Source organism: Rhopilema esculentum, chromosome 14 (genome assembly GCF_057945365.1).
Source record: "Rhopilema esculentum isolate cy_ngs chromosome 14, ASM5794536v1, whole genome shotgun sequence".
Classification (NCBI taxonomy): domain Eukaryota; kingdom Metazoa; phylum Cnidaria; class Scyphozoa; order Rhizostomeae; family Rhizostomatidae; genus Rhopilema; species Rhopilema esculentum.
The window spans coordinates 1,309,576-1,336,018 of NC_142828.1; the positions used below are offsets into that span (position 1 = coordinate 1,309,576).

Sequence of the window (26,443 nt, forward strand, 5' to 3'; positions counted from 1 at the left end):
CACAAAGGGTGTCGAAGCAGAGATACTCCGTTAGAAATATTTTATTGCTTACAAACACTAAACACTTAAGGGCAGTTTTAGTTCATAGAACTTTGTTAAGGGTCAGCAAAGTTATAATCTTAATCAAAGATACTTTATTTTTGATGCTCTGAATATAAATTCGAAAATACTTCAGGAAGCTAATTCGGTCGTGAAAATGTTGTTTTAAAGCAAGAAATAGATGCTTCTATTGCTCACACCTCCAGTAAAAAAGAGTGACTTTTGGAAGGTTTCAGCTGGTTTACTGAATAGCTGAAATTCATAAAAATTTGATTTTTCTGAGAAAACCTACCCATTCTATCAATGGAAAAATTATATGTAATTGGTTTTTATGATGGTTAGACTTGTTGACTTTCATCCTCGTACTTAGATTCCAGTCCAACTTTTCAAGCTTTGAGTGTGAGAATTGCTTTGGGTTGGGGTCATGGACTACAAATCCAAGATTTGAGGTTAAGTCCCTGCCAGAAGAAAGGCCAGGACACTGCTCGATAAGCAAAGCTTCTCAGTGTCGTAAAACTACATTCGGAAGTCAAGTAGTAACATGTACAAATACAAAACCTTTCCCTGCTTTTTTAAATCACTTGTCTAGCTAGTCTTCAAGTCGGCCAATCGCCACCTGTTGAAGCTCCACTGTCTGTTGGACCTTATTTATAGAATGATTCTTTCGAATCGTAGATAAACCTGGAAAGCTTGGAAAATTAAGAGGTATGATCAGCTAATCACATGAATTTATGCATTTTATTTTATAAACCAGTTTTCATTTTCCATTCTTTTATTTTCTGAATGTCATATTATAACCTGGACCTTGTTTCTGTTTCACAGCTCGTCATGATTCGCAGAGCTCCTTAAGCGACGGTAGCAGCAAACCTACCACGCCCAATTTTACTGAAGATCGAAAAAGATTTGACCTTCCGAAGTCGGTGAGTAAATTTAAATAAAAAGACCTCGTTTGAGATTTCTGTTTATTTCCTGATGTCACAATCTAATTTGATGTAAAGTTGAAGTTAATATATTTTTTTGTCCATTGGCAGAAAATCATTAATTGAATCACCCAAACTTCATTTCATTTTGAAAATGTTTATTAAAGAAACAGGTTTCTTTGAAGCTTTTAAGATTTCAAATCCATTAAAATATATACGTATTTTTGATTAATTTTGTGAATTAGTTTTTGAATGCCGTTGTCAATAATTCTTCCTAAGCCTTAAACTAAGTTATAGCAGAAGAATTCGTTAAGATGAACAGTAGAGATTAAGAAAGATTGATTAAAGGTCTTTATGTATTTCGTAATAAATAATTGCGCAAATCTTTAGGTCTGGTCAATGACCTCCTTCTGACGATGCTTCTTCTTTGACTGTGTATATCTGCAAACTGTTCACAAGTGCAATTAATTTAAGATTTTGACCCAGCAGGAAACCGATTTGTTCTCATTATTCTCCCTGTTACAATCTCAGTTTGAAGCATGGCATATTTCCCACATGTTTTGCAATGTGATTTGAATATTCCAAACACGTGGAAAATTCTGCTCTGGTCCAATTTGTTAGGATTACGTTTTCTCTGCAGCTCGGTTTGATTCATAATGCCATGCGTTTTCGTCTTCGTTGCAAATAGACTAAATTATATTTGGGAGAATCAATCAGTCCTTTCGACAAAGGTGTTCATTTAAATATATACTTAAGCTTTTCGTCTGACACTTTTCATGGTATGAAACATCAGAACATGTGAATATGAATACCCAGTTATGTTTGAAATGAAAAATTAACTATAACAACATAGCCAATATATTCATCAATTTATATTTTTCCCTTTGATGATACGAACGTCTTACAGTTAACACCAATATTGCTCAATTTTATGCAGGTGTAATAAGAAAAACACGTGAAATATCTTCGTACCTTTTATATCAAGTTATCATTATAAATGAAGCCGTTTTTTGGCTTCGTTCAAGACATTGTTTTGTAATAAAAATTCATCGCTTTATCTTTGCGTTTTTTTGTTTGACTTTATATAATTGTCGATTTGTGTGCCTTAGCCAAAAACAATAATTTCAATAAGGTTTGTGATTTTTGCTGGAGGCAGAGACGAACTCGATGTCCGATTCTGCGTTTGTCAATATCATACCAATTTTCCAGTACAAATATTCCCTACAATGTATTTCAAAACATTTTTGATTGATATAGAACTTTTTTAGTGATTACTGATGTGTTTTGTCGTCTCTATAGCCGAGTGAGATCAAAGAACTTGTTGGCTCGGAAGCGCCATTTTGCCGTGTGATCTTACCAAATGGCTCGTCAAATGTTGTCGTACTGGAATCAGGTCATCCGATTAAACACGTGCTCCAAACGTGCTGTACCAGGCAAAAGCTACAGCTTTCGTCTTATGATATTTTCGCAGGGGACGAAAGGAAGGTAATAAAGAGAAAGTTTTTATGATAATCAAAACTATGATGATTCACTTAGATGCTTTTGTGAGTTTTGAGCTTACCAAAACACCTCAGAGAACGTGTGAATTCAAACAAGGAATACGATATTGCAATTCATAACCATGAAATTAAAAATACCCATTCAAATGTCAATTCTTCATTAAGGCATCCGCTATTCGGCAACATGGCCTAAAGGAAGTCCCATCTTGATGATGAGAACCATAGAATAAATATCCATCAACACAAATATTAATATGCAGGGCATCAGCTTTGTTTTGATAATTGTTTTACCTTTTTTCTTAGATCGTTATTGCTAATTACACTTTCTAACTGTTGTCATGAGGTACTTTTGTCGTCCTTGTAAAGTCATCATTGCCTATGTTTTGTTTTTCAGTCAGTTGATTTGCAGAAAGACGCAATGTTCTTTGCTGGCGAAGTTTTTCAATTGGAAAGAAAGATTCAATTCAGGTTCTTGTCAAAACTTTTTCAGTTATCTAGATGTGTTGTATTTGGCGTATAAGGCATTTTCTATTAGTTACCCACCCCACTTCCTCCTAAATCAATAATTGACATATTTTTTACGATTATAAGAAACATCTGATGCAAAATGCATCTATGAAAACGCCACATCCATTTTAGCGATGGTCGGTTTTTCGCTTCATTTTCTTCGTATCGTTTAATTTAAGGCTATAAAAAATTAGCACTTAATCTTTTGAAGTCATTTTTGCATTTTTTTTACGTCAAAGAACATTGATGGAGCAACTAAAAGAATGAGGATTTGAAAAATTTGCCATGAGTCAGAATTTTGAACCACAGTTTTTAGCTTTTGCTAATTCGTATAAATTCGACCTTTCATAACTGCACACGTCGAGTAGCTTTATACGGGCAAACTGAATAATTCTGCTAAATAAACAACTACTTTTGCATTTGTATAAGTATAGTCAAAGACAAATCCCTTGTCTTGCAATTCATTGTCCTCCCTCTTTCTTTTCCACGTGACCTTGAAGAAAATGATTGTTACAATCTTATGACCATAATAAGTGGACCACGTGTGTTTATGGGAATCCTCCAGGAAATTCACCAATCACGTTGCTAGTATCTGGCCTCGGAGGCCAGGTTTGAGGCATATAACGACATCAGTCATGCACATTTTTTACGCTTGTTTTTGCATCAATGTTTACCGACTTTTAATTTCATTTTGTAGGTTTGATTTGCCAAACAAGCGATCGGTGGCCGTTATGGATAGCCCGAGCAAAACTTTGTACGATGTAATTGAGCCAATTATGAGAAAAAATGGATATGAAATCGACAGATATATCATACACATTGTAAGAAAAACCTTTTTAAAAATTTTCAATGCTTTCAATTACATTATCATGTGGGAATTTCGCACCATTATCGTATGCAAAGCTTGATCTTTTCATTTTTTTTGCTTTTTCTTCGTGATCAAACGTTGTCCCAGTTTGTGTTCTACGTGAGAGATTGAACAGCAACCAAGATTCTGTTGACAGAATTGTTATCCTAACTCACAGACAAATATGAACCGTTTCTCGAAGTACTTGGTTTTGACATTAGTGCTCTAATCTTTCTTAAATTCCAAGCCCTTTTTTCCTTTTCTCTCTTGTTTTGTGTCATAATTTTATTTCCATGTGTTGATATATTCACAAAAGTAATTTGTTTTAAATTTTTTCAAATCATTAGTTATATTTTAATTTGAATTGGAACGTAAACTTGGCCTAAAGGTGATAGTGTTGAGAATTCCATTCGTCAAGTACACTTAAAGATATAGATTAAACGATATTATGATCTAGATATAGGTAAAAGTCATAAGCTTTAAGTAATTGTTAAGTTTTTCACAGATGCCAGATGATTTTAAAGCTTCCCTTCATCTGAAATTTCCTGTTCATATTGGATAATGAACTTTGTTTCCTCAGCATAACACTAATTTCGTCCTATTGCATTCGTTATTTAATTTCAAATTTAAATTCAATTGCTTACTTTCTGTGAAAAATGTCACGTAAGTCAAATTTATTTTCATAAATGCATTTGTTAATAGAGTGCCCGAATGATGACGTCATAAAAATATATTTTAACAACTTTTTGATTTTAAACATATAACCTACGAGAACATCAGAAAATTCCTCTTAATGTTTAACAGTGGATTTTCTGAATGCCTGTTACAGATTGTCTGAGAATTGCCGACACGAGTACAGACATTTCCCCCTTAAGCCCTGGTCAAACGATCCAACATTTCATCCATCATTTCACCCAACATTTTCACGCGCAGATCGAAAAAGGACTGGGTAGAAGTTCGCGCTGAAGGCTGCACAGTTTAACGACATTTCAATCCGAAAAAACGCAAGGCAATCACTGCCGTCTCTTTTTATTTTCTCTTCAAATATTTTCACTGTCATCGCCGTCTTTCAGGATGAGCTTTGCATCCCCTATCAAGGCCGTGGCCTAAATTCGTCCCCCTGCGCTTTCTTGTAGGTTCCCTGTGCTACAGGCTTTTCATTGACGCTTGATGCCTCTTCTTTCGCACAGAATTCGCTAAATTTCGTTATATTGTCCATAATTAAAGTGTAACTGATTGTAAGCAAACGCAATTGTTGAAACGAACGAAACCAGGCCAAGAAAACAACAACGATGTTTAACCGAAGAAAGGTTAAAAACAATTATTTGACTATGTATTGCTTTCGTATAACAAAAATTAATTGAACACCGAGATGCTCAAACGAACTTTAATGGCACTGATTTACGTATTTCATATTCTAGTTGATTAATCAACAAATTTCGGAAGTTAAATTCTTTATGCTGGGTAAAGATTTTAATCTAAATTAATTAATAGACTGTCTCTTAAAAGCCAATCTGCAAGAATTACTAGTCACTGAAATAGATGAATAAGGAAATAAACAAACTACTTGAAATTCGTGAATATAAAGAAGGAAATTATCACTACGAATCTCCTTCGAAAACGATTCCATCCAAAGTCAATTACTTTTTAGACCAACAACAACATTCAGCTTCCCCTGCAGACTGGTATTGCAGCCATTGAGAACAAGCATCTTGTCACTAAAGAGAAATCACAAGGTTTGTATAGCAAAACCAATGCTGTATTCTTAAATGCGAATATTCGTAACGGCATTTTATTATCTCATACATTTAATTAGGCCAATTTCAAAGCTTTAAAGTTGTGTGATGCTAGATTCTTCCGCACCCATATAATATAAGGAGATGATGAAAATTACTGTTTACCGCTCTCTCATATAATGTTCGATGCCGTATCGGCGGAGCTGTACACGCTGTTGGTGTAAAAAATAGGACGGTTCTAAGTTACTACTCGAGTTTCACGCCAAATGCGTGATCATCAGGTCATCATTAAGGATGTACTTTTTTCGTAAGAATGGGAGATGTACATTCATAACAGGCATGACGCCCAAGCAGTTTGTTAATTGTTGTAATTTTATTCCTTTCTACGTTATCGAAGTCCATGTTATGCTACTACATCAAAGCTCGTTGTGTTCTGTTGTACTAAGACCAACTTTATTATTTGTTTCCTATTGGTGCATACTGTACCAATGCTGTCTAAATCCTGACTGTATCCTACTATCTCCACGCTTACTGCATGCTGCTGTACCGAACTTAACCCTTTTTTTTCCAAAATGTTTTATCCTATTGTACCAAAGCCTATTCTTTCCTATGATAACCAATATTGCAACACATCCAACTGTATCAATTCCTCTTTTATTTTGCCTAATCAAAACATAGTATATCTCAATGTTTCCTACAATATTATTCTGTGCCAATATTGTATCGTAGACAACTGTATATACCCCTATTGTACCCTGCTGTATCAAAACATGGTACATCTTGAAGTTTCTTAACCGTATTTTATTCTACCAATAGCCAACTGTATCAAGCCCTTATGTTTCCACGTATATAAACACATACTAGATTCTATTGTTTCCTATTTTTGCCAAATAGTACCAGTTCTGTACCAACAGCCAACCGTATCAAGCCCTTATGTTTCCACGTATATAAACACATGCTAGATTCTATTGTTTCCTATTTTGCCAAATAGTACCAGTTCTGTACCAATAGCCAACTGTAACAAGCCCTTATGTTTCCACGTATATAAACACATACTAGATTCTATTGTTTCCTATTTTGCCAAATAGTACCAGTTCTGTACCAACAGCCAACCGTATCAAGCCCTTATGTTTCCACGTATATAAACACATGCTAGATTCTATTGTTTCCTATTTTGCCAAATAGTACCAGTTCTGTACCAATAGCCAACTGTAACAAGCCCTTATGTTTCCACGTATATAAACACATACTAGATTCTATTGTTTCCTATTTTACCAAATAGTACCAGTTCTGTACCAATAGCCAACCGTATCAAGCCCTTATGTTTCCACGTATATAAACACATGCTAGATTCTATTTTTTCCTATTTTGCCAAATAGTACCAGTTCTGTACCAACAGCCAACTGTAACAAGCCCTTATGTTTCCACGTATATAAACACATACTAGATTCTATTGTTTCCTATTTTACCAAATAGTACCAGTTCTGTACCAATAGCCAACCGTATCAAGCCCTTATGTTTCTACGTATATAAACACATACTATGTTCTATTGTTTCCTATTGTACCAAATAGTACCAGTTCTGTACCAATAGCCAACCGTATCAAGCCCTTATGTTTCTACGTATATAAACACATACCATGTTCTATTGTTTCCTATTTTGCCAAATAGTACCAGTTCTGTACCAATAGCCAACCGTATCAAGCCCTTATGTTTCCACGTATATAAACACATGCTAGATTCTATTGTTTCCTATTTTGCCAAATAGTACCAGTTCTGTACCAATAGCCAACTGTATCAAGCCCTTATGTTTCTACGTATATAAACACATACTATGTTCTATTGTTTCCTATTTTACAAAATAGTACCAGTTCTGTACCAATAGCCAACCGTATCAAGCCCTTATGTTTCTACGTATATAAACACATACTATGTTCTATTGTTTCCTATTGTACCAAATAGTACCAGTTCTGTATCAAAGCAAACTTTGCCAAACGCAAATTTATCCTCTTGTATCAAATCCTACTTTATACCACTGCATCGAAATCTTCTTTATCCTAAGTTTCCTACATCCTGAAAGATTTTATCTAGAAATCTACAGAGGCTTGCATTGTTTCGTTTAACGGCCTGTGTTTTCTTAGCAATATGTTTGCTCAAAAATTGCTCACAGAAAAGCTTCTATGTTTTTGTTTGTTGTTTATATTCAAAGAGGCCAGCATTTATCGGAAAATCGAACAGCATTCATCAGTACAGGTCAAGGTATCAAATGCTAGCTCGTTTACTTCAACACACGGCATTAAATTTCATAAAATGATTTCGCAGGTGTTCACAACATTTCTGATTGCTTCAGTCTGGGCGTGGTAGTGACTGCACAGTTGTGATCGTTGCCTCGTGTTTTTAAGTTAGATAAATCTTTAAATAGTGTCTCATTCATCCGATTAAACTGCTCATCCCATGCTGTATCTTAATTAAAATGTGTGTTCCTGCTGTTATTTTTGACACTCAAGTTGCTCAGTATCGGTAAAAAATGATATTTTCAGCATTATTTAGAAATGCTTTTCAAATCACTAGTAGGTTTTTTTGGCGCATGATTTCCACATCTCTTGTGCGTTTTGGAATAGTTATTCCAAAGGTTATGGGTACGCTTTACTTTAGCCAACCACCACTTTCTACGTCAGTGTAATTGTTGGCCTACCTTGAAAGTGTCTGAGGTCTTGCACTTTCTCAATCTTTTATACAAGACAGACTGACAGAAGATCCGTGAAAAGCTCTCAAGTATGCCTCCCTTTTCTATTTGAACTGCACGAACTGATTTCATTCCTTATCTTATTTTTTATTCTTTCTTCTTCATTCTTTGTTACTTTGCTTGTTATTTTATTGCGCAAAACGGGATTTTGTTTCAAGCTTCAGCTGGTAGGCTAATTGTCTTCGTTTGTTAGTGAAAATAGTCAGGCACAGTATTTTAATGTTTTGAAACAATCGTAAGTTTGTTCATTCCGTTTTAGAAAATGTTTCGTGGAAACCTCCCGTGGGTAACGCAGCTGACCTAAGGACGTCATTTAGAAGATTACGGCAGTCAAGTAAAGATGATAGCTCACTGATGATTCGGTCACGAAATGAAGCAAAACCCGCAAGAACGCAGGAACGACGCGGGTCTTTGGAAGGGCGCCGATCATACTTCACCAGGCTAAAACAGGGGATCAAAAACAATACAAATATGCGATCAAAAAGCATTGATCAAACTACTTTTGCTCTTAATGGTAAGAAAAATCCTCTTCATTTGTCAAATCTTAGCTGCTATCTATCGAGTCTGTGGTCGATTTTTGGGCTTAATTTGTTTCACTTATTTCTTTTTAACCATGACTTCATCTCTACCAAAAAGTTGAAAGGAATGGATTCCTTGATCCTAAAACAAAAAGGCAAGAAATGTTTTGAAATTAAACTCTCACCCTATGTCTCTCGAGCAACCGGCATGTTTTGCACTAGCTGTTATTTTATGCGAGACGAAATGGGCTGTGTTTTGTATTTTCATGCATTATGATATTAGGCCGCTTTTGACAATATAATCGCAAAGCATGCCGGTTGCACAAGAGCTTTTTAGCCCTCTTCGTTCGCGATTTTCAGAGCGTTCTGGATAATGGCCAAGAAAACAGAAATCAGATGCGGACCGAGAGTACTCTCCGCAAGTTTGTTATATTTAATGAGATATTGTTGTTCTTTATCCAGTTCATTCTGGATAGTTGCTAGAATTTTATTCTTAACGATTTTTGTTGTCCCTGTATTTAGAACAGCAACGAGACCTTTTTTAATCGTTTTTCAGCAGTAAAACAACAGCAAGATGGTGAACAGGACCAATCCAAGAAGAATCAACCTATTCCTTCACACAGTAGACAGCACTCCGCCCCTCTATACGATCGACCGTATGACGCTTCCGATACAGGCAGCTCTTCATTTTTAGATGACCTTCTGTCCGCCGGTGTGTATGATAAAAATGGCCATGAATCAGACCCTCATAAGTTCAGGCCAGCTTCTGAAGTAATCTTTGCTCAAAATGAAGAGAAAGAATTTTTTGATCGAAGAGCCAGTGTCCCCTTGGCTAGAATCGTACGAGATGACGGGGAACTAAAAGATTTCTCCCGGAAAGGTGTTTCCAATTCAGATATTTCTGCACTTTCCACACATCTACATCCACGTTCCAAATTCGTTAAAAACATGCACGCCACTTTGAATGCTGCTGTGAGTGACCCAGAACTGGCAGTACGACGAGGCAGGGCTAAAAACGTTAAAGCATTAAAAGAAGATGTAGGGCGACGTGGCAGCGATGCATCGAATAACTCGAATTCGCCGTCAAACAGTGCGCGCAAATATAGCGAGCGGAGGCCGCGAAGTGACGCTGAGATAGGTCAAAACCGCCGGTTGTCGAAAAATTTACTTTCTTGGCGATCCCGGCAGAATTCATCGGATTCTGTAACGAGCACAGCAACTGAAGAAACGGATGCTGGGAAATCGCGGAAGTTGAAGCGGGATGACGTCAAACGATATTCATCTCCTGAGCCTGTTATTCTTAAAAATTATCCCCGAAGCCCACGTAACAAACAAAAGAAGCTCGAAATGGCGGATGCCGAAATTGCTATTGCGAATTCACCCGTGTATCTTGTTGAAGTTGGAAGTCGGCCTAATGGCCAAAAGGATCGGCCACAACCAATTTCTGTCGCGGACGAATCCGATATTCTTCGCGGACTTGACTTGGAGGAAAGTTACGATAACGTATCAACTCCTTCTTCGGCAAAAACTGAAGAAAGTACAAATTCGCTGGACGATTCTTTTGAAAATGTACTCGACACAATGAATTGGAAAGATAACGCTACAGATGAAAGAAAAAATGGAGATCCTTCCTTAAAATTACACGAACAAGGCGGCAATTTAAACCGGACAGACACATTAAATGATACTGGAAGCAAAAGTAATGTCGCTGTTGTTGTCGATGTTGTAGATAGTGCAGGTACAGCCGAGGACGTTAATCTTCCTGATCCTGATTATGAGCACAATGCGACCGTGACAGGGTCGGTTAATGACGAGACACTGATAATGGAAGACAAGGATACTGGCCTAGATCTCTCTGGATTAATGGACATGACAAATGTGAAAAGGAACCGCAAAGGAGTAAAACCAAAGGGAGAGAAGGAACAGAAAGTAAAAGAAACAGCTATAACATTTGTGTAGTAACTAATTTATCTGTACAGATATTCTCAAGCGAGAAATAGTTGGTCCTAAGTGGGCTGTAGGGGTAAGACCTTGAATGGGTTTGTTCTAGGGTTTTCGTGAACGGCACACGATACACTGTGAAACGCTTGTTTGATATGGCTTTCGAATAACCCTTTCTAATTTATTACCTTAATACAGAAAAACTAGAGGAGCTTGGTATTTCTACCGCACAAGTCAGAAATGAGCTTAATTAAAAGCAACTTAATTTTCACCGTAACGTATTTAAATACAGCTTATTTAACAAATATAGAAAGCAATGAGAGAGAAAAGCGATTTTTTACGATTGTTTCATATTTCATCAACTAGTTTTCTCGACTAAAATGGAAACGATGTACTCCTCCTCCTCGCCACGCTCCTCGTTTTCGCCACAGTTCTCGTTTTCGCCACAGTCCTCGTTTTCGCCACAGTCCTCGTTCTGGCAAGTGTCAGTATTTGACCCCATGCTAGAATTCTATCCCTCTTTACTGTTGCACGGATTTTGCAGCTTTCAAAATACGAACAGTTTTTATTTTATGATTGATCTATTTTTCTGTATGCACGGTTTTCTCGTGACTGAAGGTCCTTTCAGTTTACGCAGTTAGCAAGGATCTGATTGACACGTGATCTTGAATTTAGCAAACTGTTTCCCGAAAGATGTTTAAACCTTTCTGAAGCTGTACTCCGAAATATGACTTAGAAAGCTCATTTTGTTTAAGAAGTTTTTTCGAGATTATTTTTCTCGTTCCCACCCCGTTCTCCCATACTGTTCAATCCTCACATTTTGTTCTCATACCCTACTGCCAAGTTCTAAGTTTCAGAACCCTTTTTTAAGTTTTTTACCAATGACGTTGTTCATAAATTTTCTTTTGTCAAAATTTTTTACCTGCGTTTTTTTAATTTCTAACACCTGTTTTAAAGTATTACATTGTATCATTGTAAACATGGTATGTTTTTCAAAAGAATGATTGTTTAATGACTGAGCAGGCTCTTACATTAATATATGAATGCTATAGAGAATAAGACTTTTAGAAGGAGAGCTCATTGTTGATATTCTGCTGTCTGTAGTCACCGAGTTCGTTTTTCACTTCTTTGGAAATTTCTATGGAAGCAATTTCTGTATAGAATGCAGAAGAATAAATAGAACAGGTGCGAGGATGGCTAAGTCGCGGGAAGCGCAGACTTCAGATCCAACGGTCCGAGGTTTGAGTGACATGACCAGACTTTCATTAAGAGTCAACCACATAGGAACCACGAAGTGTCGTCTAATCGAGAAGCAGGACTAGGACCCTGCTCGATAAACACAGCTACACAAAACTAACTTTGGATGCTAGGTAGGAAATACAAGGAAGGATAGATTCACCAAGGTCAGTGCATAGGATGCATGTATGTAGCTATATGCGAAATTAGGAACATGTTCAGAATTGTTTGTTTTCTATTCAATAACATTAACAGACTACCTAAGACATTTCATAAGAACCACTTTATGATACCAAGGTACAATACCAAGATAATGGCAACCCCTAAAATGAAGCCTTTCCTTATAGAATGAAGATCAAATGTATCATAGTTGATACATTTTGATCGTTTTTACGGTGTTTTAGACCTTATGAAGTACCGCAAAAATATGAAGCAGAGCCAGGGTCTACGCCACGATTTTCAGGTGGAGGGGCCAAGTTCTTTAAGTCGAACTTGAATTTAGTGCTTCAAAACAGGGTCTCTTTGAAAATATTTTTGCTTACCAAAAACGCCATGGCCCTATCAGCCTCCCCCCGGTGTCGTGGGCCCTGAGAGTGCAGCATCCTTCAAAGAGTTGTATTCGTCGAAATTGACAGCAAATCGTTCAAGAAGCTTCATGCTCGGACAGAAATTTTTAAGCTCCTAATTGTTGCCCCTCGTACCCTCTTATCTTCAAGACAGCGTCTTTCCTCTTTGGGGATTTTTGACAAAGGCTTTCTGATTTGTAGACTGAAACAATTATAGAGTGCCAAGCCAAGCAGATCCTTCATGTCTATATTTGTTAGAAACGACCAAGGAGTTGGGGGTTCTTGGTTAAATTTTGATTAGAGGTCGGCCACGAGCGTGTCCATAGGGGTACTGTTGACTGGACTAATTTTCACAAAAGGTAACTTTGGCTAGACCAATTTCTACAAAAAATGTATACCCTTGGCTAGATCAATATTGGTGAACGAAACGTTTGGCTAAAAGTAACAATTTGAACAATGTTTTGGCGGTACAGAACTTGAAAATGGCTTTGAAAAAGTCGTCTTTCCATTTAGCAGTTTTTGAATCGATCTACATACAAATAGAAAGCCGTCATTGTGTAAACAGAAGGAGTTCGTTTTCTTTCTTGGACTCCAGTGGTAATTTTTCTTTAGGTACGCAGCACTCATTGGTCAACTATACCGGTCTTGTGCTTGCGTTTTTCTGATTTGCCTATTTCGATCAACAACTGGGTATATATTTTTCATCGTGTTCTTTCGGACCCTTATTCTTGTAAAATGTTTGCTTTTTTCAAAGTAACAATTTCGATAACAATTTCATTTGAAAACGATCTAGTTGCTGAAGAAGTCTGAATATGAAAAATAGCAATAGATGAACTAGTTAGATTGTATCAAACGTTACAGTAAGTGATTCAAAAGAAATATTTGAAGCTATTTTTTGCACAGGATTCACTGCTCTTTATAAAAGACCTCTAGGGTCAGTGGTAGGATACCTTCGATACTGTACAAATTTCGGTATTTGGTGATTGAAACGAGGGTGTTGCCAGTGCGAGGCAAATCTGATTGTCAGTATTTGCTGTTGTGGCCTTGTCTTGATGAATAGAAAATGATAACATGATGGCTTGGCGGCACTTTTTGACTTGTACTGTCAAACATTTCAGGCCCTTGCTTCATGGTTTTACAAATATCAAGCCAGCTAGGTCAATATACTTAAGGCAAGTTTTTCTCGCAAGAAGCATGAGTTCGATAAAAACGAATTTGGATCTTTCCGGAATTTATCCTCCAATTCCTACAAGTTTTAATGAAAATGAAGACATTGATTTTGAGAAGCTGAAGTCAAATTTGGCTAGATGGAACAAGATGCCATTTGCAGGTAAAGTTATTCTTCCATGATGGAACACAAATAAATTTGGCGAATGCTAGTTATCTTGCATATAATAACATACACAGCCACAGGCCTATTATTATTAAGAAAAAAGAAAGGGTTTTCACCAGTGAAAGGTTTTCAGTCTGCCAAACAAATTCATCACAAACTTAGGTTCACTGCCATTTTGCTAATGCAACCAGCATTTTGCTAATGTATCAAGCATTTTGCTAATGCAACCAGAATTCTGATAGCCTATCTTGCAAAAACACATACTGCTAACAACTCTGGTTAGATATTAAACACAATGTAAACCACTTATTAGCTCACTCAATCAGAGGGAGGAACCAGACTTCAAGGTGCAGCATATTCCAAAATTGTACTTGGTATGTCAAACCCGGCAAGAAAATAAGGATTTGTTTTCTTTTAGGATTTGGCAACCGGATTAGTTTGTTTGTTTGTTTGTTTGTGATCTTACTAATAAATCAAATCTAATTTTAAGCTACAACAAAGTAACTTGTCTAGTTTGATTATTTACAAAATATGCAAATTGAATTAACACCTTCTAATTTTTAAATACAAATTTACAATAAAATAATTTAGTCTTTCCTAAGATTCCTGGTTTAGTTTGCCCCATCCCAGTTTTTAATTAACCATGCAGATTTTGTTTCCTGTGGTAATCCATTCCAAATTTGTGGTCCTTGTCCAAGAGACCTGAGGCTGTTTGAACTGAAATTTGTTTGGTTGGGCCTGTAATGCTGCAAGTCTTGTGGACAATGCAAGGATTGATCAAAGGTTGCTAATTCGAAAATATTTTGCAAGAATTCCAGATTCAACTATTTTACAGTAAGAAAATTTCAAGACAGAGGTCCCTTGCCAACTTTGCAAAGCTGATCTCCATAAGATGAATCATGGTCATCCTAAAGAAAACGTAGAGCTTGTTTCTGTATTTTTTAGATCTTCTCCATAGTCTAGCTGGGGAGAAAAACCACACTGAAGGCAGTAGTGAAAGTTAAAGAAGACAAAACTTTGGATCAGTATTTTTTTCTCCTCAAAACCAATGAAAGATTTGAGTCTTTAAAGCACATTTAGCTGGGTTGCTGCCTTTTTACAAAGTTCTGATATGTGAATGTCAAAATTCAGTTTATGATCTATAGTTACACCAAGCAACTTTACTGAAGCTTCAGAATTTATAGTTTTCCCTTGAATAGAAATGCTATGGCCAATGGTATTTGTTTATCCTTTCTGATGAGAAGAGCATGAATTTTTTCTGGGTTAGCGATCATTTCATTCTTATCAAGCCAGGCAATGGTGATGCTTCCCTCTTTTTTCAAGATTTTGATCGAGGCAGGTTTTTGAAAAAAGTGTTGAAGTGTTGTCATCTGCCTACTTTACAAGAGAAGCCTTTATAATGAAATAAAACAGGTCATTGATGTAGAATTTGAAAGGTATAGGGCCAAGGACTGATCCTTGCGGTACCCCTAGTAAAACAGATTGAAAAATGCTGTAAGGATAATTTTTTTGAACTGCTTGTAAGTGCCTTTTTAAATATGAGTAAATAGGGACTGCTCTAACAATGTAACTATTGTCCAATTGGACTTTCCAGTCATCTAGCATTTTAATTAAGACATACTGTGTACTGTAAGTCTTCCTGTAGGCAGCAACGAAATCAGACAAAGTTTTATCGAGATGAGAACTAATCTGATCTTTTATTATTTTTTCGTTTACCTTGGAAAAAATGTTAAGCACATTTACTGGAAGGAATTTTTTTTTACTCTCCGAACATGTTTGCCTTTGTCAAAGGGTGTTACTGCAGCCTGTTTTCGATGTTCTGGAAATCTGCAATTTTTCATGATAGCTCCTTTGCAGCTATACCGACAAGTTTAGTGGGTTATTTTGTCTTCACTGGTCAATATCTTATCATTTGTTGAAAGCAAGAGTTTGAAAAAATCATCTGGTTCAGCTTCATGAAAAGAAAATGTACCAAATGAATTTTTTTTATTTTGAATGATGGATAATATACTAGGGTGATTTGGGTGTTCTTGCAGGATGAGTCTAACTATATGACTATCGTCTTGGAAGGGTGCATTTTGCTCAATGTTAGTGGGTTTTCTTCCAGAAGATTTTTCTACGATATTTACATAATGGTGATTAAAAGCTTCAGCAAGTTCCTTATCTTCAAATATGATTCTATTCTATCTTCTTTAACAAGAGTAATGTCTTTATCATGTAATCAAAGTTTATAAAAATGCGATAATGATAGCTTCTCTTAGTTTCTCTTACGAATCACTCATGCTGGTAGGGTTTTGGTCAGGATTAGTGTACTTGAGGTACCCAGGTGCATTAATGCCAAGCTTTTTATTTGTTTTTTGCTTTCTTAGAGACCAGTCTCCAGAATATGACAGCTGCACCAAAAAGGCCCAAATTTGAAATCGCACCCCAAATATACAGTAGCATTATTCTAGAAAACTTCTGTTTGCGTGCCATTTGAGAGGTAAATAAAATTTTGCACACTGAGAAGATCCATACTTTCCAAATTACAGAGTATGCCAATTTCAATAAGATTTTAGGTGAGCCAACAGCCCCCACCCCAGGTTTGGGCATACAGAATAATGAAAAATGCCAGTTGTGCCTTAGTTTCATAGATCTAGTTTTAAGCTCACCCTCAGCATTGCCATGTCTGCTTTCTGAATACCATGCCTGCTTTCTGAATACCATGCCCTGCATGCTGGCAAACTTCGCAGACTGGATTAGGGGTCATCCAAAATTATCTTATGATCAGTAAGCCACACTAAGCCAATGGATCAGTGGCAGTTTTGGGGACAACAGGATCAGGGCTGCAAACATCTGTACGGCCTTGTTCTTTACAATTTTTTTCTTAGGTCCAGGCTCTATCTGGCTACCATGAGAGCAGGGCATGAGACCATGGCCCCCCTGGACCCCCTAAAACTGCCATTGCTCTGTATTATTCCATCTTGCATGCTGTGTATAAATATTGTCCTCAAAAGACATCAGTCGCTGCTCATTCTTCATATCAAATGGGACATCTTCAAGTATTCTGGCTTGGCAAAAAGTTACTAAAAACCAATTTTTTTATATATGCAATCAAACTGTAATTTCCAAAGTTCAACAAATGATCAAATAACAGATTTTAAGGAAACTCCTCCTCCTTCAAGGAAATTCCGCCTACGTGCTACTTACTAACTGCAAATGATTTTTGGATGACATCTTTTCATTCTAAAGTTTTCTCTGTAGCTTAAAATTAAATTTGCTTTTGAGAAAAATAAAAAAATATGTTCAAATGATGTCATTTATATTAAATATGAATTATTGTTTCCTTTCAAGGATATGTGGTTCAAGGCTCAAATGGTGAATATGTTTACTTATCAAACAAAGAAAGAGTGGATATGATTGAATTTGTGAGAAAAGAAGTCCCTAAAGATAAATTGGTCATAGCTGGATCTGGCTGTGAAGGTATGTTTGGGATATTCCATGCATTCTGTCAGTAACTACTACCAGGCCACAACAGCCCCTTTCTAACAGTGTTTTACACCAATGAAAGTTTCATTTCACAAACATGGATTTGATGCAAATAATTCAAGGAAATGGTTTCAGTTATTCTTGGAAGAGGCTCCATGAATTAGGTTGTAAAGATAAAGGAAAAGAAGGGAGGTTTCAGGGTCAGTGCCAAGGGGTGGACTAGGGTGGACATGTCCACCCCACTTTTTTTAAGATCGACTTTCTAATTTTTCCAAAACTGGAATAAAATTTCTTTGCTTAGATCAGAATTTTTTTAATTTTGATGGTCGCTTCGCTTTCTTATGTATAAAAAGTAACCTTAATCTTGTGGAGGTTCATGCTGTTTTCCTTTGGCTAAACAACTCAAAACAAATTTGAAAAACACCTCCTTGTAATAACCACCTCCCTATCTCAATTATTTTCTATTTTTGGTGGTTTTATTAGAGTGAGCATTTTTCTATGTTTTTGCTTGCTTCAATACTTGCTGTATCTTGAACCTGAAATAACTGCAATATTTCTGTGTTCAGGAACTAGAGAAACAATACAACTGACAAATGAAATGGCAGCTGCTGGCGCCGATGCTGTTCTTGTCACTACTCCTTGCTTCTACAAAAACAGAATGAATGTTCAGGCTATGAATAAACATTATACTCAGGTTTGTGTGGTTTTTAGTTTAAACTGAGATTTATTGAAAAGGAGAACAAAATACAAGATACAGAAGATACAAAGTACACTCTTATTTCCCAAAATGCCCTTATTTGCTTAGTATGGTCAAAAGATGGTATTTGTCAATACTTTCTGTGATTAATTAAAATTTCTTATGAATGTCTAAAGATTTACATGTATATGAATAGATGTTACAACTTGTGACGAATTAAATTTAGTCATGATATCAATTTCATTCTTAATCAACCCACTCTTGCTTGCCTACCCTTTATCTCGCACTTTTCTTTATCTCGAACTGTATTCCGTTCACGAACGGTTAGACATTTCTGATCACTGCAACACAATTTGCTTTTCTTACCTCAACCTTCTTTGTTATACTTTAATTTAAGAAGTCAAATTATTATCAACAGAACGAATGAGCTCTTCCAAAGATATAGGGATTAAAACCTTTTTGAACGGGCCTAATGGTTGTAATCATAAGTAAAATTTGTTATATATCTTTTCCACACAGAGGAGAAGTCTGTTGCCACTTCTCATGTATGTTTGATATTTTTTCCTCATTTGGAAGCATTTTCTGTCATCTCGAATTCCGTATCCTCAAATTTTCGTATTAAGAATGAAATTGCCTTTCATGGTGGGAACTCCGATGACCTTCGCGTCTATTCCCGTCATGAGGCACAGCAGTTTTGTATTTGTTTGTTTTTCTTTAATTGACGATAAAAAAAGAATTTCCTCAATTTCGAACAAATTTACCGGTTCCTTTGCATTTGGAGATAGAGACTGTATATTTCTTGGTGTATGTTATTACTGCAAGTGATTACGAATCTGTGTGTTTGTTACCGAACAACCTACCAAATAGAATGTAACTAGACATCTAAAGACGCGTTATCTAAATCGTTATTATGCATTTGTTTACTGTTTGAATTTTGCTCCTTGCAGATTGCTGATGCATCCAATGTACCAGTCATTCTATACAATGTGCCAGCAAACACAGGCGTAGAATTTCCACCAGAAAGTATTGCTGAACTTGCGAAGCATCCAAATATTATTGGGCTTAAAGACAGCGGCGGAAATGTAATTAATGCACCCTTTTGATTTTTTATTTTAGGGGAAGGTTTTGGGGTAGGTCAGGGTTTTTATGGAAAGGAGCTGGTAGGGGTAGTGAAGTTTACAGTAAGGGGCCTCTCCAGTTTTCTGTATGTCTAGGTACAAAAGTACCAAGCTATGATCACCGAAATAGAATGAGCTGTAGAACTATTAGTGCCAGAAATTTACTTTTGGATTGTAAAAAAAATCATAAAATGGCTTCAAACTGTTTTCGTGCAGAATCCCCTTAAACTGGTTTAATCTGCTGACATTCAGATAATATAGTTCTTTCTCTTCGTTAATCGATCGTTCTGAAAAATCTCTGATGTTAGATTAACTTAGATTATAAATTAAGTGATATTGTAAATATTATCATATGTAAGTTTTAGAAATTACAAGCATTCTATTGAAACAGTTTTAATCCATATTAAACAATTCTGTTCAAGATAAGAATCTGAACATCTATTTTTTTAGATAACAAATATTGGAGGAATTATTCACGCAACGGCTGGAAATGACTTCCAGATCCTTGCTGGCTCAGCAAGTTTTCTTGTTCCGTATCTCAGCCTTGGTAAGCTAGCCAAACAAGTATTCTTAAAACGATGATGATTATTCTTAAAACTAAAATTGAGAATTGTACTTCAGATTTATGATACTGATTCAGCTTGAGTGATCCTTCATGAACCTATCGGGCCTAGAGCAAAAGGTTTTATTGCTACCGATTTTAACAGTAGAATCCGTTAAAGAACGCATTAGAGAGGCTTCAATCGAGAGATGCTTCTTCATCGTTAACATGATAACCAAGTAACCAAAATTTCAAGAGTTTTTCGAAATTGTAGCTGAAATTAGTATCACTTTGAAAAGTTGTGCTTTGGTATGTACAAATTTTAATTCAGCAAATTTTAATTGAATGCCGATTGGTGATGGGGACGGATGCTTTTGTGGTAAATTCTTGAATAGGGGGATTTGATTGCATTGTAGGACTTCAAAAGCATTGACCTTTGTCTAGTAGAAACACGTATCGTAAGAAATATATTATCATATTAAATATGTTAATGTTTGTGACTATTTTGTGATCACATGAAAACTGTCTACCCAAATAGCTGACATGCCTGCTAAAGCAGTACATAACATACATAACATGAAATTAATCACAATTAAGTAAATAGTTTGGTTTACCCTAGGTGCTGTTGGTGGTGTTTGTGCTTTGGCCAACGTCTTAGGAGAAGAAGTCTGCCAGTTATACCAGCTTTATAAAGACGGCAAGCAGGAGGAAGCGAAAAACCTACAGCTAAAATTAATCAAACCAAATGGAGCGGTTAGTTATTTTATTATTCGTTTCATTCAACCGAAAAAAACAACATTTATTTAGTTGCTTATTTTATTCATTTTTAATCTCCATTCATTTCGTTTATTAAGAGTCTTTCATATAGTTGTACTAGTCATTTTAGCACTTTATAGCAAGTTAGGCCTCTCGAAACGTGTACCTGTTATTCGGCAATCTAGTTGGGAGAATTGTCAAAACCTGCTGTCTTATCAAAATCGACGATTTACATTTCAGTTATCAAATGTCAATTTGCACAGGAAATGTTTTAAATCAACGGAAAATCTTGGAAAACCAATATACTTTTGCCAATCTTTATTCAAACCTGAAAGTGGAACCCTTCTTCAAGTGATTTAATTCTTACTGTACCGTATATGTAAACCCCAACAATAACCGCTTCAAACCTACTGATGCCCTTTTTCTCCCTTGAAAACTAAAATGGGTTTTCCTTTAAGCAAACTTCTTTGCATCGATCATTGTGTCACAACCTTTTCATTAACCTCCTTCTTTTGCATATTACCAAATTATCAATCCGCAGAGTTTGTAAAGCTCTTTTCTTACTTAAACCTCTAAATCGAAAGGCCTTGACGGCATTTTAGCAATAATTCTCAAGACTTGTTCGCCAGAACTGGTCACAATTTTTAACATCTTTTCAAACCCTTTCCCCCGTTGCATATTTCCTTTTCCTGAAAACTAGCCTATTTTTCCTATTCCTAAAAAGCAGGCAACTCTGATCTTTCCTCATCTCCAGTAGAATGGATACCATCATCAATTAAAACTCCTTACCTTCCTTGAAACGAAAAAACTCCTTTCTAATCATGAGATGATCTTCTTACTTATGCTGCTCATGTTTGCTCTTCAGCTCTCCAATCCCCTTGATGAAAACATAATGTTTTCTCTTGATATCTCCAAGCCCTATAGATCTTTTCTGACAAGTATTTTCTTTCATAACTATATGCTTCTGCCCACATTTTTCTTCAGTGGATTTACAGCGTTCTCTCCCATAGGTCAACAGTCATTCAAGTTATGGCTACGTATCTAATCAATCATTGCCAAAAATACTTGGAACACCAAGCAATTTGCGTTGTGTTTCTGTATTTTTCAATTCTTTTCCCGGATACTCCTATTTCTGCACCCCCTTCCCCCCCCCCCTGAAACAATCTTGATAATTTAGAAAAGTATCATAGAAGTCGCAAAAAATGCCTACTTCCTAATTCCGTACGTCGTTTTGTAGTAAACCAACATTGTTTAAAGGGGGGTTGGGGAATGGATGAATTTTCACTTGAAATCTCACGTTTCTGTACCAAGATTTTTTGCAGGCATTGTAATCCTCAGTCAGTTAATGCTGGTGTTCCACTAGTTTCTGTCATTACATCATTTTTATTCATCCGCTTCATTAATGATCTCGTTTCACTTGCATCTATGAAAAACTGACGATCCCAAATAATTTTTGTGTCTTCTTAACAAAACCCAGTTAAAGGCCATTTGCCTAAAACCCAATGCTTATCTTACAAAGTCTCTCAAACTTTTTCCTCTTTAGTTTTGTGTTGCTAACATTACATTCAAGAGATTGGATATATCCCTGGTCTCCCTGAGATAAACCAGGATTTTTTAGTGCTCACCTTTTCCAAGTCTTTTTGCCAATTTTCAAACTCTGCCAACACCTCATTTTTCCTTCCTAGAACTTACATACCTTTGAATGCTTTGCCAAGCTCTTACTTCCCAGACTCTAATAACCTTCTTTCAGAGCTGAAATCAACAAGCCTAGTCCAGCCCTAGCTTTTCCCTCTTCTCCGTGGCAGAGCTTTGTTATAGGGCCTTCGGGTCTTTGTTATAGGGCCTTCGGGTCCCTAACATAACCAACTAAACTATAAAAGATATACGGATACCTTTTATAAAATAACCTATACGGCTTGGGTATCTTATAAGGATTTCTGCGTTAAAAGACCCCAGATTTGAATCAGTCGTAGAAAAATCGAAATTTTTATAGATGATTTAGATAATTTTAGTAGCATTCAGACAAGGGCGCCACATGGGTATGGGGACCTGCTACAATTTACGGATTCATATGAAATTGCAATTATAGATACAAGGAGACCTATAAATGTAAAATGAACATTTTGACTGTGCGATTTCCTGATGAAAAACTTTGTAGCGTTTTCAGCCATTTCCGAAGATTGCATGAAGATTAGAAACTTGACAAATAAATACAACTTATTGAAATTAATTTGCAACCACTGTGGCAGTTTTCTTTTCAGGTTTTTATGTTATAAGTTTTTTGGTAGGAATTTGTCCACACCATATCCAGCTAGTCCAAGCAGAACCACTTGTACCTTTGCCTATCACATCATTATTCCATTTGTAATAAGCTCAACTGGTAACATGGAATCTTTTCAAACTGAGGAAATCTCGCTCATGTAGCCTTTTCTTTTATTTCGTTGTTTATGCTTTGCTCCTAAACAGTTGTGACTTGTGATGAAATTGTTGATTGACAGGTCACTCGAAAATACAATGTACCCGCAATGAAGCACGCAATGGACCTTTACGGTTTCTATGGCGGACCCTGTCGATCACCAATGACGTCACTACTTAGCAACGAGGCTGCGGAAGTAGAGAAAAGTTTCGTAGAATTTCCAAGAAAATAACCACAGGAAGAGAATCTTTACTGCAAGGTACATCACAACAATGTCTTTTAATGTTAGTAATTTTGTAGGAAAATAATCCCCGTCTAGTCGTAATTATTATCCACGCATGAACTGGAATTTTAGTCGATAGAAATACCGTTTTGAACGCATTGATATAAAAAACCGGGCTCAAACAGATCAAATTGTTTATTTCTGCCTGGTTACTTGAAAGATGCTTTTCATTGGCATTATGTCTCGAAGTATGGAAAAGTTGAAGAAAACACTTTTGGTGAAAAATTTTACAATATTTGTTTGGTTCCTGTCCCTTTTGGATTAATGTCAATAAATTATAAAGAGGACAATGATGGCCCTTTGGAGTGAATGTGATGGACTTCTTCTATTGGAAACTACAAGAAGTTTGATTTAAATGTAGGCGAGTTGAGGTACAGTTATGTTGAACTGATGATTATTATGTTCATATTGCTCTTCGCTGTACAAAAAAAAACCACCACAATCCCACTTTATTAGATTGATAGCTAAAATCCGGGTTGTGACGTCAAAGTTGCAATGTAATACAGACATATTTGTCAGTATTTTGAAATGATACCGAAAAAATATTGTATTCAATTCAGGGAAAAGTAAATTGCAATACTTTGCGACCAGCAACAGGATGAAATCGGTTTGAGTAGGAAAAGTATAATTTGTGAATTTTCTGCTGGGAAGTAGTGGTAGAATTTAACAGTTGTAGGGATAGAAGCTGTTCTCTAGTGTTTTAGTCAATTTCAGAAAAATATGAAGGGGTAGGAAGGTTATGCTAAAAAATCTTTTAAAGATTTTAAGTATTCCTCCTTTAGGAACGAAAAAAGACACCTTACAGCTTACCTCTTTATCATATCTCTCATGTATTAAGTTTCGGCATCAGGTCATTCAGGCTGCATCTGGTATGAATGGGGACAAAAGCAACTAGCAATACCTTGAAAGTATTTGGTAGCTACTTTTGCCTCCGCTCAGTACATAAATCGGCTCTCTTGTCCTTTTTTATCTTCCTTGTCCCGTTGTCCAATCGAATTTATTTTACGTTTTATGGCTACAGTTTTACCATGGTTTCTTTCAGTGGCTTTGTTATTTACCAATGAGATGCGCTGCATTCCCTTTGCAACCTCGTAATGTTTTAGAATCTTGTCTAAAAAGAATTGTATTAAAATTCGTATTTTCACTGGCAAATTGCAATAAAAAGATTAACCAAAGCTTTCATTTTAGAGTATTGAGAATGCGGATGATTTTGCTGTAGTTCCCTTCCGATTTTAAAGGCCATCCAGTATTCCTTATTGTCATCTTTGCGTTAAGACTTGAAAATGGTTGAAGTCCTTGCTACGATAAAAGAATTTGAAATTAGTTAACATCCGGATGATAAATATATTTTAGTGCTCTTACCTTGCTTTGTATAGTGGTGAATGTCCTGGCCATTTCGCTCGGCTTGTATCTTTCTCCAAGTTGCATCTTGGCAAGACTGATCCTTTCCGAGATGTTTCTTGAATGTCTGCAGTGCGGCCTATGTCGCTTTTATCACCCGATATCATTACATCATATGCGACTGCACACATTACTACAAAGATCTGGAATTCGCTTTACGCTTGATCGCAACTTGCGTCTACAGCGTAACGCCCTCTATTGAAATCAGCCATGCGTTTGTTGTTGCGATTTACTTTTGCGATATGCTTAGCTACTACCTAGTGGGTATCAAGTTTCGCGATGTTTTTCGATGATGAGGTAATGCGAGCCGCTTCGTTTGCTTCGTTACGAGACCTGTCTGCCTATGCGCCTCAGCGACTTTGCCTGCCCAGGAATACATCGACACAGGGAAAGTCTATTGCCGCAGTTCTTCAATGCTGCAAGGAAATCCTCTGAAGTACGGCGATATGACTTGATAAGACCACAGTATAGTAATGCTGACTGCTAAATCGGACAAATTAGGCCTTATTTTCATTAATTTGGCTCACAATTCGATTGCTCTCATTGAACATCGTTGCCTCTTGTTCATTTGCTCTATTGACGATTAGACTGGTGGTTTTTCCTGGGGAATTAGAATTCTGCTAAATCTAAGCTTTCTCAGGAAAGAATATTTGAGTTATATTAACCTCTCCAGCTAGAATTGTCTCTTAGAATTTCTATTGTAAAAGTGAAAACCCGTCTTTGGAATGTGTCAACCAGAACAAGGCTTACGGCAAAATTTTTTTTAAATTTCAGGTTTTGTTCGGGCTGCCTATAGTTAACAACACATTTTAGATCATACTGAAAATTTATAACTCTATCTTTGCTAGTAATTTTGAAACAGGCTACAGAATGCAAGGTTAGGTTTTGTTTGGTTTTACGTGGATTCTTTCATCTTCCATTTCATTCATCTTTTAGTTGCAAAAAAGTGGCACAGTTTGGCACTTTTTCAATTCCTTTGCCAAAAGCACATTCGAAACGTGATGATAATTTTATGATTCATTTTTCTTCGGCAAAAGTCAGACTCATTTTTTTTCAAGGGCCAGATTCTGTGCAAAGAAAAACAAACACGTATTTTTTCTTTTTAATGAAGAGTTTAGAAAATATTGAGGCTCAAGCTGCCAAGATTCTTGAAAATAAATTGAGAATAATAGCCAAGCGAAAACTTTGGTGGAAGTTTTTATCTAAATCTATCTGCATTTTTGAACTTCAATAATATTTAAACTAAAAGTTTTACAGCAGAGAACCAACCTTATGATTTGAATGTGTCACTGTTTTGCGGAAGGGGGGGGGGGGTTGCTTTGAACTTCACTTCTCTCGCTCTAAGAGAATTTACCCTGAATCGTTTGAGAATAACTTGGGAAAAATTTAAGGCTCAAAATTGAAGATTTCAAGAATATTAAGGTTCAACCAAAAATGGGCAATAAGTTTATCGTTTAAATGTGTGCATTACAACTGTTATGACAAGACAATGATCGTGCCAAGGCATATGACTTAAAGTTGCAGATATTTGGAACTGAAAATGATTTTATTACACTTTAAGACTAGATGAGCTTACTAAAATCTATGAATTGCTTAAAATTATTTCCTACATGTACATAATAATTCTCCAGGTATAAATTGACTCTCAGACTTTATCGATTTACCCATTTTTATATCCATTTTTAAATGTTCGTTCTGAATCTTAGTCTGTGCGTTCTTAACGGAGAATGTAGCTTAACTGCTTGTTAAACTTTTGTAGATTGTGTCTTTTATGCACTTTTAAGTTCATCTTATGGGCGACATTGAATTGTCCCTAAGCTGGTTGGTTTTTTTATCCCGCGGGGCGTATTGTTTTATCCCACGGGGCGCACGTTTA

At 36.3% G+C, this 26,443-nt stretch overlaps 2 protein-coding genes across 5 annotated transcripts in view; both read left to right on the forward strand.

Moving 5' to 3' along the window:
- Positions 1-11,827, forward strand: part of LOC148958506 (regulator of G protein signaling 12-like) — a 38,636-nt gene extending 26,809 nt beyond the window's left edge. For 3 of the 4 annotated variants that reach the window (XM_089112556.1, XM_089112558.1, XM_089112559.1), the window contains 8 exons: positions 715-744; positions 862-959; positions 2,259-2,444; positions 2,853-2,926; positions 3,663-3,786; positions 5,464-5,548; positions 8,553-8,807; positions 9,368-11,827. In XM_089112556.1, the coding sequence (XP_088968682.1) occupies positions 715-744; positions 862-959; positions 2,259-2,444; positions 2,853-2,926; positions 3,663-3,786; positions 5,464-5,548; positions 8,553-8,807; positions 9,368-10,770 (2,255 nt within the window). In that variant the 3' untranslated portion in view covers positions 10,771-11,827. The remainder of the gene's footprint in view (positions 1-714; positions 745-861; positions 960-2,258; positions 2,445-2,852; positions 2,927-3,662; positions 3,787-5,463; positions 5,549-8,552; positions 8,808-9,367) is intronic. The other variant, XM_089112557.1, reaches the window with a different exon arrangement.
- Positions 11,828-13,569: 1,742 nt separating this feature from the next.
- LOC148958507 (4-hydroxy-2-oxoglutarate aldolase, mitochondrial-like) lies at positions 13,570-23,297 on the forward strand. The gene is made up of 7 exons (XM_089112560.1): positions 13,570-13,884; positions 17,221-17,349; positions 17,922-18,049; positions 19,000-19,134; positions 19,621-19,717; positions 20,331-20,464; positions 22,966-23,297. The coding sequence occupies exons 1-7, from the start codon at positions 13,626-13,628 to the stop codon at positions 23,113-23,115; spliced, it is 1,032 nt and encodes a 343-aa protein (XP_088968686.1). The 5' UTR covers positions 13,570-13,625; the 3' UTR covers positions 23,116-23,297.
- The last annotated feature ends 3,146 nt before the right edge of the window (positions 23,298-26,443 follow it).

Bases quoted from the DNA above. Each gene is read 5' to 3' on its own strand.
- LOC148958507 (XM_089112560.1), top strand. From the start codon at position 13,626: ATGATGGCTTGGCGGCACTTTTTGACTTGTACTGTCAAACATTTCAGG. The intron at 13,885-17,220 runs GTAAAGTTATTC...TTTCCTTTCAAG, and splicing joins GAACAAGATGCCATTTGCAG to GATATGTGGTTCAAGGCTCA. The intron at 19,718-20,330 runs GTAAGCTAGCCA...GGTTTACCCTAG, and splicing joins TGTTCCGTATCTCAGCCTTG to GTGCTGTTGGTGGTGTTTGT.